At 47.2% G+C, this 18881-nt stretch overlaps 1 protein-coding gene across 1 annotated transcript in view; it reads left to right on the top strand.

The window, feature by feature from the left end:
* The first annotated feature begins 2924 nt into the window (after positions 1-2924).
* The window catches only part of ZNF831 (zinc finger protein 831), a 67463-nt gene continuing 51506 nt past the window's right edge, over positions 2925-18881 (top strand). The window contains exons 1-2 of the mRNA XM_025400047.1: positions 2925-6641; positions 7752-7888. Of these exons, the coding sequence (XP_025255832.1) occupies positions 2925-6641; positions 7752-7888 (3854 nt within the window). The remainder of the gene's footprint in view (positions 6642-7751; positions 7889-18881) is intronic.

The following is an 18881-nucleotide window of genomic DNA, read 5'->3' as shown; positions in this document are numbered from 1 at the left end:
CTCTCTTTTGGCTATTTTGAGTAAAGCTACTACGAACGTGCATGTACAAGTTTTTGTTTGAATACCCGTTTTCAATTCTTTGGGATATATACCTAGGAGCAGAGTTGCTGGATCATATGGTAATACATGTTTAACTTTTTGAGGAACTACTCAATTGTTTTAAAAGTGGCTGCATCATTTGACATCCCCACCAGTCGTGTTTATGGGTTCTAAATTCTCCACATCCTCACCAATACTTGTTATTTTATTGCTTATTAGTTTATTATTATTATTTACTCTAGCCATGGTTGGAGTCCTATCTCATTGTGGTTTTGATTTACATTTCCCTAATGGCTGATGGTATGAAGCATCTTTTTATATGCTTTTTGGGCATTTGGAGAAAAAAAATCTATTCAAGTTCTCTGCTCATTTTTAAATGGAGTTGTTACAAAATTTAGCTGGGTGTGGTGGTGCATGCCTACAGTCCCAGCTACTCGGGCGGCTGAGGCATGAGAATCACTTGAACATGGGAGGCGGAGGTTGCAGTGAGCTGAGATAGCACCACTGCATTCCAGCCTGGGTGACAGAGCAAGACTCTGTCTCAAAAAAAAATTAATTAATTGGGTTGTCTTTTGTTGTTGCATTGTAAGAGTTTTTTATATATTCTGGGTATATCATGCATATGATTTGCAAATATTTTCTCCCATTCTGTGGATTGTTTTTTCACTTTCTTGAAAGTGTCCTTTGATGAACCAAAGTTTTAGATTTTGAAGTAAAATTTATTTTTCTTTTGCTGCATGTGCTTTGGGTGTCATACTTTAAAATCCATTGCAGCCAGATGTGGTGGCTCATGCCTGTAACCCCAGCGCTTTGGGAGACTGAGGTAGGTGGATCACTTGAGGTCAGGAGTTCAAGACCAGCCTGGTCAACCTGGTGAAACCCGGTCTCTACTAAAAATACAAAAATTAGCTGGGTGTGGTGGCGTACATCTGTAATCCCACCTACTCGGGAGGCTGAGGCAGGAGAATAGCTTGAATCCGGGAGGCAGAGGTTGCAGTGAGCCGAGATTGTGCCACTGCACTCCAGCCTGGACAACAGAGTAGGTCTCCATCTCAAAAAAAAAAAAAGAAAGAAAAAGAAAAGAAAAGAAAGAAAGAAAAGAAAAAAACAATCCATTGCTAAATCCAAAAAAGTCATGAAGTTTTAATCCTTTGTCTTCTAAGAGTTTTATGATTTTAGTGCTTACATTTGGGTCTGTAATCAATTTTGAATTATCCAGTTGTCATTTATTTGCTTTTAACATTATTTAATTATAAGTTTGTGTAATGTATCTTTTAATTATGGCTGTGTTTCACAACTGGCTTGCATAATTTTTGAAAATTTAACAATCAGCTCTCGAGTCAGTGTGAGTAGTATGAGCCAGTTCAATGTGCCATTACTTCTATGTTTTTTATTATTTTTAAATTTTTATTTATATATTTTTTGAGACAGAGTTTCACTCTGTCACCCAGGCTGGAGTGCAGTGGTACGATCTTGGCTCACTGCAACCTCCACCTCCTGGGTTCAAGCAATTCTCCTGCCTCAGCCTCCGTGAGTAGCTGGGATTACAGGCTCCTGCCACCATGCTCTGCTAATTTTTGTATTTTTAGTAGAGATGGGGTTTCACCGTGTTGGCCAGGCTGGTCTTGAACTCCTGACCTCAGGTGATCTGCCTGCCTCAGCCTCCCAAAGTGCTGGGATTACAGGCGTGAGCCACCATGTCCAGTCGTGCTACTACTTCTACCACACCCTGCTTAGAACACCTTGCTGCTAATGGCTAGAATGTGGTTTTCTTGGGGAACGGAGCTGGGGATGGGTGAAGTGTGCTTATGGAGTTCCTTGGCAGTGGGTATCTGTGGAAAAAGGATCTGGGAACCCCTGATTCTCTAGTCATGGGCCTGTCCAGAATTTCCTTCTTGCATCTGGCTTTTCCTTTGTGATGTGAACAGCATAGCTGGACCTCTCTTGCTCTCTCCCCTAGCATTTGCCAAGCTACTCCTCCTGGCTTAGAGGGAACCAGTTTTGTCCTAACTCAATGTGGAGGGGCTTTGAAAGCCCCACTTTTAAGCAGAGATCTAAGTCTTGTCTTGAGGCTGAGGAAGTGCTCCTTTTCCTGGTGGTGTCACCAGATCAAATACAGGATGCCCAGCCACATTTGAATTTCAGATAAGCAGCACTCAGTGTTTCAGTATAAGCATGGCACATGTGAGATTTGGGACACACTTATACCAAAAGTAATTCTCATGCAATATTTGGGACATACTCCCACGAAAGAGCTATGCATTGTGTATCAAATTGAACTGGGAGTCTTGGATTTTTGTTTGCTAAATCTGGCAAGCCTTTCCTTGGGTCAATTTTTTTTCTTACTGTCTTCATCCTGCAGCGGAGACTCAGAACCTCAGTGTGGGAAGGCCCTGATTCCCTGTCCATTTTGCAGATCTGGAAACAGTCCCAGAGAAGAAAAGGGATTTGTGCAAATGCATGGAATCACTGTGAACTCCGAGGACCTTGACAAGCTGCATGACTTTTTCGTGAAGTCAGCACATTTTCTGAGTCTCTGCATGTGGCACTGTGCTGGTGCCAGGGAATGATGGTGGCAAACCTGCCATGGACCTGTGTAGATGGCATGTTAAATAAGAGGCAAGATTCAGACAGATCTGGGTCCAAATCCCGCTTTGCCGCGTGTCAGCTTGCATGACAAGTTCCTTCTGCTCTCAGAGCCTCAGCTTTCCCTTTCGGATGAGAGTACATTCCTAGGGCGATCATCAGGCTTCTGTTGGGTAGTGAAGTGCTTGGTGCGGGGTAGGGAAGATTTACTGCATGAGGAGAGAGGAGAGGTGCCCATGGTAAAGTCTGGTTGTTGTCTGCAGGTTCTCCAGCATCGTGGGCCGTCCAGATGATGTGGAATGGAGGTTCCAGAACCCACCTGCCCTGCCCCTCCTCCGAGGGACCAGCCAGCTCCCACTCCTGGCCCTCCAGGGGCCCCAGGTGGCCAGGCCTCACCCCACCTGACCCTGGGCCCCGTCCTTCTGCCGCCAGAGCAGGGCCTGGCCCCCACTGTGTTCCTGAAGGCCCTGCCCATCCCACTGTACCACACGGTGCCTCCTGGGGGCCTCCAGCCACGCGCCCCGCTAGTGACGGGCAGCCTGGATGGGGGCAACGTGCCCTTCATACTTAGCCCTGTGCTGCAGCCTGAAGGGCCTGGCCCCACCCAGTTGGGGAAGCCGGCGGCCCCTACGCTGACAGTGAACATCGTGGGCACTCTGCCTATCCTGTCGCCAGGCCTGGGCCCCACGCTGGGCAGCCCAGGCAAGGTGCGGAATGCTGGCAAGTACCTGTGTCCACACTGTGGTCGCGACTGCCTGAAGCCCAGTGTTCTGGAGAAGCACATCCGATCCCACACGGGCGAGAGGCCCTTCCCGTGCGCCACCTGTGGAATCGCCTTTAAGACCCAGAGCAATCTCTACAAGCACAGGCGGACGCAGACACACCTCAACAACTCCCGGCTCTCCTCGGAGTCCGAGGCGGGTGGGGGCGGCCTCCTGGAGGAAGGAGACAAGGCCGGAGAGCCTCCCGGAACAGACGGCAGGGGTGAGAGCCGGAGCCAGGAGATGCACGAAGGGGCCTCGGAGAGACCCCTTTCTCCAGGTGCCCACGTGCCCCTAGTTGCCAAGAACCTGGATATGAAGACCGAAGCTGCTCCCTGTCCAGGGTCCGCATTTGCCGACAGAGAGGCTCCTTGGGACTCTGCCCCCACAGCGTCACCTGGGCTCCCCGCGGCCAGCACACAGCCCTGGCGCAAGTTGCCGGAGCAGAAGTCTCCGACCGTCGGGAAGCCGTGCGCCCTGCAGCGGCAGCAGGCGACAGCAGCTGAGAAGCCCTGGGATGCCAAGGCCCCCGAGGGCCGGCTGCGGAAGTGTGAGAGCACCGACTCGGGGTACCTGTCACGCTCAGACAGCGCGGAGCAGCCGCCCGCGCCCTGCAGCCCCCTGCACAGCCTCTCAGAGCACAGCGCCGAGTCCGAGGGGGAGGGCGGCCCGGGCGCGGGACCAGGGGGCGCGGGGGCCGAGCCCGGGGCGCGAGGAGCCGGCCTGGAGCTGGAGAAGAAGCGGCTGGAGGAGCGCATCGCCCGGCTCATCTCCCACAACCAGGCGGTGGTGGACGATGCCCAGCTGGACAACGTGCGGCCCCGGAAGACCGGGCTGTCCAAACAGGGCAGCATCGACCTTCCCACGCCCTATACCTACAAGGACTCCTTCCACTTTGACATTCGCGCTCTGGAGCCGGGCCGTAGGAGGGCCCTGGGCCCCGCGCGCTCCACCTGGACGCCCCCAGACAAGTCTCGGCCTCTGTTCTTCCACTCCGTCCCCACTCAGCTCTCCACCACCGTGGAATGTGTCCCCGTCACCAGGAGCAACTCGCTGCCCTTCGTGGAGGGCTCCAGGACATGGCTGGAGCCCCGGGACCCCTGGCCCAGGACGCAGAAGCCTCTGAGCCCCAGGCCCGGCCCAGCCCGCCTTGGCTGCCGCTCGGGACTGAGCTCGACTGATGTTCCTGGTGGGCATCCCCGGGCCCTGGTCAGACAGGCCGCGGTGGAGGACCTGCCAGGCATCCCCACTGGCGATGCCCCGGTGCCCACAGAGGACACAGATGTAAAGAGAATTGCTGCGCGGGAGGCCGTAGCCGGCAAGGGCAGAGCAGGCGGCAGGAAGTGTGGCCAGAGGAGGCTGAAGATGTTTTCTCAGGAGAAGTGGCAGGTGTACGGGGATGAGACATTCAAAAGGATCTACCAGAAAATGAAAGCTAGTCCCCATGGAGGCAAGAAAACCAGGGAGGTGGGAGTGGGCAGTGGGACAGAACTGGGCCTTCCTCTGCAGAAAGAGGCAGCAGGGAGCTCAGGCACAGTCCCCACCCAAGACAGGAGGACCCCTGTCCATGAGGACACATCCACAGGGGCAACGCCAGAGCCTTGGGGAGATCCGCCAGCCCCGGAGGCCTCCTTGGTGACTGAGCCCACTAAGCATGGGGAGACGGTGGCCAGGATAGGAGACAGGAACCGACCCAGGGTGGAAGAGGCTGTGTCATCCCCTGCACTGGGCGGCAGAGACAGTCCCTGTTCAGGCAGTCGGAGCCCCCTGGTCTCTCCAAATGAGAGGCTGGAACTGGGGTGGCAGCTGACCCCAGCACCTGGCCCCCTCAAAGGGGGTGACCTAGAGGTCCCCAGGCCAGTTTTGCCAGACCCCAAGCTGGAAGGAGGCGCCCAAGGTGTGGGGGATGTTCAGGAGACCTGCCCGTGGGCCCAGACTGTCCTGAGATGGCCCAGCAGTGGCTCTGGGGAGGACAAGCTCCCCTCGGAGAGGAAGAAGCTGAAAGTGGAGGACCTGCACAGCTGGGAGCAACCAGAGCCTGTGGGCGCAGAGACCCCGGGTAGGCCCATGCAGGCTGCCTCTTTGTCATCCCAGAAGCAGGACGCCGATCCCGGGGAGGTGCCAGGGGGATCGAAGGAGAGTGCCAGGCAGGGGGGCGAGCTTCTGGAGTCCTCTGGAGCCTCCTTGGCTGCTGATTCTGTTGCCCTGAAGAGGGTGGGGCCAAGGGACAAGGCTCCCCCACTGCATCCTGCAGTCCCAGCCCCTGGGGAGCAGCCCCCACTGGCCACCCCACCTCAGGCTCCCAGAGTCCTCTCTGCCCTGGCAGACAATGCCTTTTCCCCAAAGTACCTCCTCAGGTTACCTCAGGCAGAGACCCCCTCACCACTGCCCATTCCCCGGGGACCCAGGCACAGCCAGGACTCTCTCTGCAGCAGTGGGTGGCCTGAGGAACGGGCATCATTTGTTGGGTCAGCACTGGGGACCCCTCTTTCTCCCAGCCCAGCCTCAGGCCCCTCCCCAGGTGAGGCGGACAGCATCCTGGAGGACCTCAGCTCTTCCAGGCCACGGGATGGGAGAAAAGGGGCACAGTTGAGGGGGGACAAGGGGGACAGGATGGCCACTAGCAGGCCAGCAGCCAGGGAGTCGCCTATCTCAGCACCCGGGGCTCCCAGGGAGGCCACCTCCTCCCTGCCCACTCCAATGTGTGAGGCACACTTAGTTCAGGACATGGAGGGTGACAGCCACCGTATCCATCGCCTCTGCATGGGCAGCACTTTGGCAAGGGCCAGGCCCTCTGGGGATGTCCCAAATCCCTGGGTACCCAACTGGGAGCTGGGGGAGCCTCCTGAGAATGCCCCAGAAGATCCTTCTTCAGGGCCCCTGGTGGGCCCCAACCCGTGTTCCCGCCTCCAGCCTGGCTCCTTCCTCACTGCCCTCACTCGGCCTCAGGGTGTGTCCCCAGGCTGGCCAGAGCTGGCCCTGTCTTCCCACTCAGGGACGTCCCGGAGCCACAGCCCCCACAGCCCCCACAACCCCTTTCCCTCACTGAAGGCTGAGCCGCGGCTCACGTGGTGTTGCCTGAGCCGCAGCGTCCCTCTGCCCGCGGAGCAGAAGGCAAGGGCGGCGTCTGTGTACTTGGCGGCGCACTTTCCCGGTAGCAGCCTCCGAGATGAGGGTCCCAGTGGCCCTCCTGGGAGCAGTGGAGGATGGACCTGGACAAGCCCTGGAGAGGGAGGGCTGGCGCAGATGTCCAAGGTAAAGCTGGGTTTTGCCCCAGGGCCCAGGGTTGAGAGAGTGTGTCGTGACCCCGCAGGACCTCTCGTGTGGGAGGGAAGTCTGAAGCCATCCCATGTAGCATCTGCTGCTCACTGCTCACTTGTTCCTGAGGCAGGCTGGGGATACCACAGAGATGGCAGGAAGGAATAAAGGCCCAAATGCGAACCTTAACAGAGTTGTGGAAAACATAAATTCCAAAGGAAAGAATTACTATCCTCGAGACATTAGGTGAGATAGTCTTCATAACCAAATGTAAAATTTAACTGAGCTTCCTGGTAACAGAAGCAAAAAGTAAAATGAAACACTCCAGCAGAGAGGTGAGCTCTCTGGATCATTCTAAGATTATAAACCAGAGACTCCCAATAATTGAGAGAGTCATTATACTGGGGATTCTGGAGAAGGAATTACTGTTGATTGGATTCAGACCTCCCTCTCAGGTTCCTGGGAGCAGAGAGAAAAGGGGGAAGGTGGTGGATGCTCACAGCTGTTCTCACTTGGTGATGAACTGATAATGCTGAGCTCCACCTTGAGAGGGAGTTCACACACCTGGTTGTGATGACTGAGAGCTTAGTCCTGCTCTGGGGTGGCTTGGGCCACGGCCACTGAGGAAGGTGCTGGAGGCTCAGCTGTAATTTAACCCTTGTGGACAGTGACAAAGGCCTGGAGACCAGAGTCTTGCAGGCTGTTCAGCTTTCCCTAGGTGGAACCCAAAGTTGTGGGGAGTGCTGTTTTCATCTTGAGAGTAGTGGGTTAATCAGGAGGGCCCCAGAGGTGCGGGGGCTCCCGGGGAGGTGGATTTAGGGGAGAGTAAAGGGGCTGGTCACCATGTTTCTTTGGCCTCCAGTTAACACCGATGGCATAGGCTTTCCTCTGTGGATCGAGCCCAGGCAGGGTTTCAGGAGGTTCTGTCCAGGAATGCTCTGCCCTTGCCTGGTTGAACTTTGCAGGGGCTCAGGCCATTTAGTGATGCAGTATCTCCGCTTTGATTTCTATAGACAGGCATCCTATCTGCAGAGTGAGAACCCTTTGGAGTTTTCCTCATCATGAGGACTTTGAGTAACGTGATGCCAACATGCTTGGTGTTTTCAGTTCTCCTACCCAACAGTCCCAGGGTTGATGTCCCAGCACCAGGTGTCTGAGCCAGAGTGGAAGAAAGGCCTGCCTCGAAGGGCAAAGATGTCTCCTGGGAACGGCAAGCAGAGAAAACTGAGGATCAACCCTAAAAGGTAGGGTGAGTGGCCACCTCGGTCACTTCTGCAAAACCCCACGAAGAATTTACTATGGGATTTGAAAGGTATCCGTGTGCTCCAGAGAAAGAGTTCCTGTTTGCTAGGGTTTAGAGTTTCATGATTAAAGGACTGAATTTGTTTCCCCGTTAGTTCCCCACCCCTTACAACTCACCGCCTGTGTATTTTTCGATGGCACCTTTCTAAGGCCAGGAATCCAGCAAATCTTTGAAATAACTGGGTGGAAAACACATCCATTCAACTTAAGTCCAGAAGAGAGAGCCTGTTAATTATTTACAGCTTTTATTGCTTTTTTAATTATGCAAGCAATGAAAGTCTTTTGCAGAAAAATTAGACAATACAGATGAGCAAAGAGAAGACAATAAAACATCCTAGTAATCTCACCACGCAGAGATAATCACCGTGAGCATTCAGGAGTGTGCCCTTCCAGGCTTTTCTTTGCGGTATGCATATGCAAATGTCCACCCCCAACAAACGGGCAGCCATGAGGATTTTCCTGCCACTCTTTCATTGTGTCTTTCTTGGATTGTCTTTCTCCTTTGCTCAAAACCCTTCAGGCTGCCCATTGCATACAAGCTAAAAAGCAAATTCTCTAACCCCTGTCCTCTTTCTGCCATCATTTTCCCTGTGATCTCCTTCTCTCCTGCTCGCCCTCCACCCCCACCCTCACTGCATTCTCTAATCCACATTCTAATCCCAGATCCCTGATGCATTTATACTCCACACCTCAACTGTCAACATTCTCCCTCTAGACCGTCAGTCCTTTTTTCCCCTTTCTGTTTCTTTTTTGAAACTGAGTTTCACTCTGTCGCCCAGGCTGGAGTGCAGTGGCACAATCTCGGCTCACTGTAACCTCTGCCTCAGGGGTTCAAGTGATTTGCCTGCTCAGCCTCCTGAGTAGCTGGGGTTACAGGTATGGGCCACCATGCCCAGCTATTTTTTTTTTTTTTTTTTTTTTTTGGTATTTTTAGTAGAGACGGGGTTTTGCCATGTTGCCCAGGCTGGGCTCGAACTCCTGGCCTCAAGCAATCCTCTTGCCCTGGCCTCCCAAAGTGCTGGGATTACAGGTGTGAGCCACTGCACATAGCCTGTCAGTAATTTCTCCAAAACCTGGACATTCTTTAAGGGGCAATCCAAATTCCCAACTCTCCCCTGTAGCTGCTCAGACCCTCAGTGGCTGGAGATGACCTCTTCTCTTCTGGCTCCCCCTTCCGCCTCTATCAATGGTCTTCCGGGACCATGTGTTCAGAGCTAACATTATGGGGCACTTGCTGTGTGCCAGGCTTTCCCTAATTGCTTTCTGGTGTGCGTCGTTTCAGGCGGTCCCACAAAGTACTGCCCACGATGTGGATGGTATTATTATCCTATTTTTCTCATGAGGAAATGGAGACACAGAGAGCTTAGATAACCTCCCCAAGGACCCAGATTTGAACCAGCCAGTCTCCTTCCATAGCCTGTGTGCAAACTAGTGGCTTGTCTTGGGGCACCCCAGCCTGTCCTGGGCACGCTCGTGGCCTGGCGTTTTCTAGATTTTTCTTGCAGTGCCTGAGATTCTGCATTTCTGACACAGCCAGGTGATGGTGCTGGCGTGGCTCTGAGAGCAGGCTTGGAGGAGTGGGGCTTTCCTTTCTAGCGTCCCTCCTTGCTCATGGATCACTCAGGGTCCTGAGACAGAAGCCTGACTCAAGGTAGTCTGAACAAAAGAAGGTCTGCCTGCCTGTGTAATGGGGCCTCCAAGCCTTATCATCAGCCCTGGCCCAAACTTGGTGCTGTGGGAAGGACAGTCTTCCAAAGGAAAATTCGAGTCTGCTCTTGGAGGAAAGGGGAATGCATGCCATCCAGGTGGAGGAGCTGCATGCGGGGCTCTGGGAACCAAGGGACATTGGCTCGTGGTTGTTGGTCCTCCTCAGTATCTCACCAATAAGGAGGAAGTGCTCAACTACATCTGACTGACAGCTGACGAGCCTGAAGCCTCCAGGCATCGTTGGAAAGATGTGGGGAGAGGGGAGAGGATGAGTTGCCTCATTAACAGCTCCCACTTTCCCAAGACTTCAGCTTGACTAATTTGAAAATATTTACCATGTACCTGTTGTGCGCCTGGTGCCCATACCTGGAGGTGGCAGAGAAAACTTTCTTAATCCAGGCTGAGGGTCCCAGACTAGAGCCCAGGAGGCGTGGAGATATCACTCCAGGACACCTTGCAAACCCACTAGCAGCTCTTGGGCCACACACAGTGCATGTAAGACCCTTGTTAGGCCAGTGCTCTAAAACTTTTGGCATTTAGCAGCCACATAATTAGATGTAAAGATTTCTCATAAAAATCTGGATTTCTAACTTTTCTTGAAATATGGGAAGCTTTGAAGACACTGGGCCTGCCTCCTTACATAGCACCAGCCAGCTGGAGATGAGCAGTGGCCACACCTTGTGGGTAAGAGCTGTGCTCCTGGCCGGGCGCGGTGGCTCAAGCCTGTAATCCCAGCACTTTGGGAGGCCGAGACGGGTGGATCACGAGGTCAGGAGATCGAGACTATCCTGGCTAACACAGTGAAACCCCGTCTCTACTTAAAAAAAAATACAAAAAACTAGCCGGGCGAGGTGGCGGGCGCCTGTAGTCCCAGCTACTTGGGAGGCTGAAGCAGGAGAATGACGTAAACCTGGGAGGCGGAGCTTGCAGTGAGCTGAGATCCGGCCACTGCACTCCAGCCTGGATGACAGAGCGAGACTCCGTCTCAACCAAAAAAAAAAAAAAAAAAAAAAAAAAAAAAACTGTGCTCTCCTCTGCGTTCTGTAGCTCACCTCTCCTTAATGTCTTACCCTCGGCCAGCCTCTCTCAGTTATGCTATCTGCCTGGCCCCTATAGGATTTGAGTTCGCAAATTTTGGCCTTGTGGGACTAGACAGCCTCTCCACTCAACAAATCACAACAAGAGCCCATGGATGGGCACAGGAGGGGGGCAGGGGCATTACAGAACAGGGAGGAGTCTGAACAAGGACTTGGAGCTGTAACCAAGAGCTCCTGACTGGGTCAAATGAGAAGGAAGCTGTTGAGCTTTTTATATCCACAAACATTTATTGGTTGATCGTGATTTGTTTATCATTGATCCTTTTGTTGGCTCATGACTATCTTTTGAGTTAATTTCAGCTTCAAGGCCTTTGCACCTGCTAGTCCCTCTACCTCCACCTGCACATTCCTCCTCTTGCTCCTCACATGGCTGGCTCCCCTGTCTCAGAAAAAGAATCAGCACCACGAGGGCATGGAGATCTAGGCATGGACATCTTTGAGGGGAGGTATTACTCTGCCTACCACACTGTTTATCCAACCACCCATACACATATGTTTGTAGATATTTATCCATCCATCTGCCTACCCCCCCACCCATCCACTTACATATCTATCTCTCTATCTCTCTGTCTATCTTCGGTCTATCTATCATCTAACCCTTGTGTTCTCTCCTCAAGAAGGAAGCCTAGTGCTTGATTCATTTTCCCACTTTCAGTTGTTTTAATGTTCTACAGAAAATGAAATACTGTAGCAGAGGTTGCTCTGTAGTCCTTAGCTCACAGAGAATGATAAAGTTCTCTTCTAAGTAAAATATTACCTTAAATATTATATAACAATACATAGAAAAGAAAAATTTAAAAGATGATTATGTTGTTTTATGTATTTGGCACAAATCGTATCAATCTGTGTTTTCATACTTTGCAAATCACCAATAATATATAATATTGTTTGGTGTCTTTAAAGTACATATAAAAGTATCATAGTTATTTATCATTCTTCAGCTTGATTTTTAAGGTCAACATTGTGTTTCTGAAGATCTCATCGTGTCAGGACATACTGATTAAATTTATTCATTCTGATTGCTACAGAGTGTCTCATCCATGAGTGAGAGTTTGCCCTTCATTCATATGCTTCCTAATATTTGTTATCAAATTTTTAAAGTGATGAATATAATTTATAGGATTCTATATATATCCTAGATTCATATGTATTATTTGCCTGTTATATATACTGCAAATATGTTTCCAAGCCCATTACTTGTCTTTTTAAGCCCATTTATTTATATGTACCCACATAATTGTCCATCTCTTGTCTTTTCATTTGTTTCTGCATGTCAGATCTTCCTTCTGGGATTATTTTCTTCTACCTAAATCATATTCTTTAGAATTTCCTTTATTAGAGAAGAAAATTCTCTTAGTTTTTATTACTCTGTAAATATCTTTATTTCATCATTGATGTTGAAAAATATGTCTGCTGGGTACACAATTCCAGGTTGACAGTTATTTTCTCAGCACATCAAAGCTATCATTGCACTATCCGTCAGCTTCCATTTTGTGGTAAAGAAGGCAGTTCTTAGGCTACTCATCTGTCTTTTGAAAGTCTTTTATCTCAAGCTAACTTTAAGATCTTCTTTTATCCTTTGGTGTTCCATAGTTTTACTTTGATATATATAGATGTATGTTGCTTTTTATTTGCTCCATTAGGAATCCACAGGGCTATTTTGATTTGTGGATTGGTGTCTCTCTATAAAAAATTCTTAGCCATCATTCTTCAGATATTGCCTCTGTCCTGTTCCCTCTCCTTCCTTTCTGAAATACTGATATAGTATATATTAGGCCTTTTCTATCTTTCATGTCTCTTAATACTTTTAATAACCTTGTTTCTCTGTGCTATAATCTGGATACTTTGTTCAAATCTGTCCTTAAAATTTTACCAGTTTTTTAATCTACTGAGTTATTTTTTGTAAAGCTTTATTAAAGTATAATTAAATTTTAATAAATTGCACATATTTAATACATACAATTAAATAAATTTTGACATATGTATATGCCTGTGAAACAATATAACCAGGATCATGAGCGTATCTGTCAAGTCCAAAAGTTTCCTCCTGTCCCTTTGTAATTCCTCCTTTCTGCCCATCCTGAAGTCCTTCCGTCCCCAGGTAACCACTGATGTGCTTTCTGTCACATAGGGATAGTTTGCTTTTTCTAGAATTTTGTAGAAACAGAATCATACAATATATGCTCTCTTTTTTTTTTTTTTTTGCCTGGCTTTATTCAGTTAGCATTACTATTTTGCGGTTCATCCATGTTGTGTTTATCGATAACACATTCCTTTTTGTTGCTAACTAGTATGCAATTGAGTGAGTATGTCACAATTTGTATATAAGTGCACCTGTTGATAGACATTTGGTTTGTTTCAGTTTGGGGCTATTACAAATAAAATGACTACAGTTATTCATCTGCAAGCCTTTGGATGGACATATGCTTTAAATTGTCTTGGGAAAATATCTAGAGGTGAAAAGCCTGGACCATATGGTAGATGTATTATTAACTTTTTAAGAAGCTGCCAAATTGTTTTCCAAAGTGGTTGTATCATTTTACATCTCCACTATCAGTGTATGAGAGTTCCATTTCTCTACATTATTGCCAACACTTGGTGTGGTAATTCTTTTTAGTTTTAGTCATTTGAATAGTTGTGTAGTGGTATCTCTTTATAGTTTGAATTTGCACTTCCCTAACAAGTGATGATATCCAGCATCTTTTTGTATGCGCTTATTTAGTGTTTGTATATCTTCTTTGGCCAAGTGTCTCTTCAAATCTTTTGCTCATCAAAAATGGGTTGTTTTCTTATTGAGTTTTGAGAATTTTTTTATATATTCTGATTATAAGTTCCTTATCAGAAATGTGATTTGTAAATATTTTCTTTCAGTCTGTGGCTTATCTTTCTTTTCTTTTAGTAGCATCTTTTAAAAATCAACTGTCTTTCACTTTGATGAAATTTAATGTACCTTTTTTTGTTGATTATGTTTTTAGTGTCATAGCTTAGAAAAGTGTGCCTTAACAGAGCTTCAAAGCTTTTCTTCTAATTTTTTCTCTAAAGTTTTATAGCTTTAAGTTTTATATTTAGGTTTATAATACATTTCCACTTAATGTTTACATATGGTTTGATGTATGGATCAAAGTTCTTATTTTGCCTGTGGATATCTTATCTGGTTGTTCCAGCATCATTTGTTGATCTATTTGTCTATTTCAATGCAAATACCACGCCGACTTGATTACGCCTCTTGACTCTAAGACCTACTATAAAGCTAAGGTATGCCAAAGAGTGTGGTATTTGCATCAAAATGGATACACAGATCAGTAGAGCAAAATAGAGAATACAGAAATAGACCATGCTGTGGTCAATTGATTTTTCATACAGGCTCAAAGGAAATTCAGTGGAAAAAGTATAGTCTTTTCAACAAATGGTTCCAGACCTGGAAAATTTCTTCATCAATAAGTTGAGGTGTCATCAGGCTTACCTCATCTGTTTCTCTTCTTTCATGGATCACTGCCCTTATTGCTCAATGTCCAATGCCCTGAACACTATTGTTTTGTATCTTTATTCAGTTTTTTACTTGGGATGGTAAAGTTGGTTACTTTTGTAAAGTCTTGGTCAGAAGTCCCCGGCCTATTGCAGTGCCTCTTAGTTGATCTCCCCTACTTTTATTGGTCTGCTAAATTTTAAATTTAATTATTTATGTGAATTATATTTTACTTCCAAAAAGTTTTATTTAATTATTTTTCTAATTTGCTTGATCACGTTTATAGTCTCTTGCCCTTGACTCTGATTTTCAACCTTTTTTTTTTTTTTTTTTTTTTTAAAAAAAACACATCTAATGTTTTGCATCTGTCAATGACAACATATGAAGTCTTGGCACATCTGACTCTGTTTTATATATTTGCTGTCACATATGTTAACTTATTTCCTTGTTTGTGTTAAAATTTTTGACAGTTAGTTGATATTTTTGGAACTTTGAGATGTGGGTTGAAGGTGGATTCCTCCAATAAATATTTGTTTTGCTTCCCCTGGGTGCCTGGGGGTGCTCGTTTGTTTGTTGTTATGTTCCCTGGGCAGGTGGTGGGGGTACTGAGTATTTAATTCTAATTCACCCACATATTGAAAGTATGCCTTTCAGAGGTCTCAGCTTTATGCAGGAAGGGACGTTGGGTCTTCCACTTGCCTCTCACTGAAGAACATTCTGGGCTTTGAGTCCTGTACCCTCAACTGCACCAGAGCACGAAAATGGGAAGGTCATCCTCACCTGGTTTGGCAGATTCCTTGAAGTGAAAGCAGTCTCACTTTTCCAGGGTGCAGCTCTCACTTGGTTTTTGCCTTTGAACTATTTCTTACCTTTTAATCAGAACATAAATAAATTTAAATATAAGTTTAAAAAAGTTTTACATTTTATGCTGCATTTTAAATTATTTTCAGTATAAGGATACTTTTGGTGGTAATCAGTCAGAGTATTGAGTCCACTGTGCTGTTGGAAATGGAGTTCTTATTTTTTAACCTTGATAATCACGGTTTTTTCATTAAGAATTTATAAATTTTGATGTAGTCAAATGGGGCTGTCTTTTCCTTTATGGTTATTACTTTTTGGTATATCAAAGAAATATTTCTTTAGTCTCAATTTCCTACTTTCAAAAATATGCAGATATGTTCTCTTATATTTTCTTCTTATATGAATTCATATATAGAGAAATATTTATTTCTATTTTTGTTTATAAAGACAACTATGGACCATGGGTTAAATATGGTTTTTAACTTACTTTAACCATGAGCAGCACATTATTTATACATATATATATTTGATCAATAGGGTCTCAGCATGTTGCCCAGGCTGCAGGGCCGTGGCTATTCACAGGTGTGATCATAGCGCACCACAGTCTCACACTCCTGGCCTCAGTGGTCTTCCTGCCTCAGCTTCTGGAGTAGCTGGGAGTACAGGCACGCACCACCATGCCTGGCTTGGTTTGTCTATTTTTAAAACTTTATCCATATAAAAACAGAAGAAGAATATGTGGCACAGATTGTCTGTGGCATACAAAGCCTAAAATATTTATTAGCTGCACCTTTCCGTAAAAATCAAGCAGACCCCTCCATTAATGCACTTTTGGCCACTTACATGTTAAATTTTAACTTCTTGTTTATACTTGAAGTTTCTTTCAGGGCCTTTCATTCTGCTTTCATTCATCTCTATGTTTTTTGCCAACTACAAATACCACACTGTAATGAAAACGGTTGTTTTCATTAACAAAACTACATGAGTTAAAGGAGAGAGATTAGAAAATGCAGGATCCACTTTCAGAGTGGAAATGGAAAAACGCAGAAAATTCATACTCAGAAGACTAATTGCCCTGACATTAAACTAGAGGCATAGAGATCCGGAGCGCTCACAAAATACCTCCCCGCCTTGCCCAAAGCAAGCGCAGGACCATGGAATTGGATTTTATTGATTAATTTGTAGCTGTGTACCGTGCTGTATGAAGCATGAAACACTCAGAGACTTGTTCCTAGGAAGCTTCCAACAAATGGAACAATGAATTGTGAAGCCCCAAGTGAATGGAAATGAGCAAGGAGAAGATTGCGGGTTGTATGGGAGAAGGGCACCCTGTAAAACCCTAAAATATACATTAGTCATTGAAGGGGAGAGTAGAGAAGAAAAAATCCTGGGGTTTGAGAATGCAATTCTATTAGTAGCTAGTGCTTTTCCTTATGGAGTGGATGTTTATCTGTCTAAGCCATGTGTCTATTCACTTTAGTCATCACACAATTTACTTATTCAATGAGATAGCACTCTCAGTAATGAGGACACAATCTCTGCAGTGAGGTAAAAACAAAGGCCTACAGATGTGGCCCTGAGTCCTCGTGGCCTCTGCTGCATGTGACCCCCACCACATGTGGCTGAGACTCTTTGTCATGTTGGCCACAGCCCCAGAGTTTTGACAGCAGTCCCAGGTCCTGTTTAGCAGGATACAGCGGCTCTGCCATCCACACCTCCACTGCACTTCTCTTTGCTTTGTTCTCTGTGGGGTCAAGAGAGGAAAGTGAGGGAAATAGCATGTCAGATCTCATAGTTTCGCCCCAGAAAGGAATGTGTGTGTCGTGGGCTGCGTACACCTGCCAGACCCAGTCCTTGGGTCTACTGTCCCTCCCTGAGAGAGCCTGATGAAGGTGTCAGCGGGGTGAGGAGCACGTCACCCTCACAGCCGGGTGTGGAGGTGCAGCCTGGCGAAAGTCTCCTGGATGGGGCCCCAACAGCACTAGCCACACCTTGAGGGGCCTTGCATGGCTGGTGGTGGAGATGAGCTTGCAAAACCTTCCTAAGCCAGGATGCTGCTTCTCCAGGAGGGGCTGCACACAGAACGTTCTGGGAGAACCAGGAAAGACAGAAACCTACCCTGCCCATGACTAAACTAAACAGTCCTTTGAAGACATTGCCAAGGTCCACTTGGGCTCTTCTCGAAGACAAAAGGGTTGAAATTCCACCTTGATGAAGTGTGAATTCAGAGGCTGGGCCTTTCCTAGCTCTCTCCTCATTATTTTGCTTGAGTAGAAAGATCCCGGTTTCCTAATTTTCTAAAAGTAAAACCTCCCTGCAGTTCAAACTGTGCCGTTCTTAACACCTGCAAGTGTGTGGCAGCCACCCACTGACTCGTGCAAAGGTGACCCAGCAGCAGGTAGAAGAATTCTCTCCATGTGCCACCCCTTCCTTCCTCCTTTTGTCTCTGCACTTTGAAATCTCTCTCCACCCAGGCCCTGCAGGATTTGGTTCAGGGGTTTGTCGGTCCCCACCCTGGCTCAGATAGCTCTTTCAGGAACCTGTGGTCTTGACAACTGCATCAAAGAACAAACCAGCCACCACCGCCCCCCAAACCCCACAACCGCCCCCCAGGAATAACAGCTCCTGCCCCAGGCAGGGGAGGCAATCATGCCCAGATGAGGGGAGCTTCTCCCAAACACAGAGGCCAGAAAAGATGAACAAAATGTCACTTTCTCATTGTTGCTGCCAGGAAAAACCAGTGCCCAAGAGGATACTGCATTCTGCAGATCTTATTTAAAATTCTGTGAGCAGCCCTGGTGATTACGGGACTGCGGCTGGATCTTGGCAGTGGCTCAGATAAATGAGAAAGGAAAATAGCCAGTTCTGAGGAGCACTGTGGAGTAGAAATATTGTAAACTGAGGCTCGTAAAGGGAAGGGATTACTTGTGGCTTGACCAGGCAGTTAGAAGCAGTGCAGAGATCTTCTAAAAGAGCTTAAGGCATATTACAGGCCTGGCTTTTCGTCTCATTCTTGCTCCTGTATAATGGGGGTGCTGGACTAGATTGATGGCCTGTTTGTGGTTGCACATTCCTATTAGTAAAATAATTTATAGCCTGCACTCTATTAAATGTGTATTTGTTCATTTACAAATTATACATATATTCTACTCTATGACATGAAACAATAGAAATAAGAAATGACATGAAACAATAGAAATAAGAAAGACTAGATGAAAATAAATGTAAATAGAAGCTCTAGTATTTTTCTTTCTCTACTGTCATCATGCCTTCCCTCTGAGATGTGAATACTTTGTTTTGAAGATAAATAAATCAGATGATTCCGTAGGTCTCCTCCAGATGGAAGGTCTACGAAGAATACTATCCAATACGGTGGTCACTAGCCACATGTGGCTATTCGAATTCATGAAAGTGAAATACAATTTAAAACTCAGTTTCTCAGACACGCTAACTACATTTCAAATGCACAATAGCTACATGGTCCTAATGGCTACCGTATTTGTCAATACAGATTACAGAACATTTCCATCATTGAAGAATAATCTGTTGGACAGTCTGTGAACCAAGTAGTCAAGACCACATAGCTTAAAACCTAATTGCAGCAACTATCCTTGACTAAGCCCTTGCTATGAGTTAGCATCCTGGGAAGCATTTTGTGACCACCTCATTTAGTTCCTACAACAACCTCTGAAGCTAGGCGCATTGTCCTGGAGAGGTGGGGGATGAGGTATGGAGGGATCAGGAGTTGCTCAGAGCTGACCAGCTAGTTAGAGGTTGAGCCCCATGTTCTCCTGGGCACCCCGCAGGGACTTTCCAGATTTTTCCAGGCATGTGCTCTCCAGGCTGGTTGCTGTAAGTGTGCTT

The sequence above is a fragment of the Theropithecus gelada genome, chromosome 10 (genome assembly GCF_003255815.1).
Source record: "Theropithecus gelada isolate Dixy chromosome 10, Tgel_1.0, whole genome shotgun sequence".
In the NCBI taxonomy this organism is placed as follows: Eukaryota; Metazoa; Chordata; class Mammalia; order Primates; family Cercopithecidae; genus Theropithecus; species Theropithecus gelada.
This window is presented reverse-complemented; position numbering and strand designations above follow the sequence as displayed.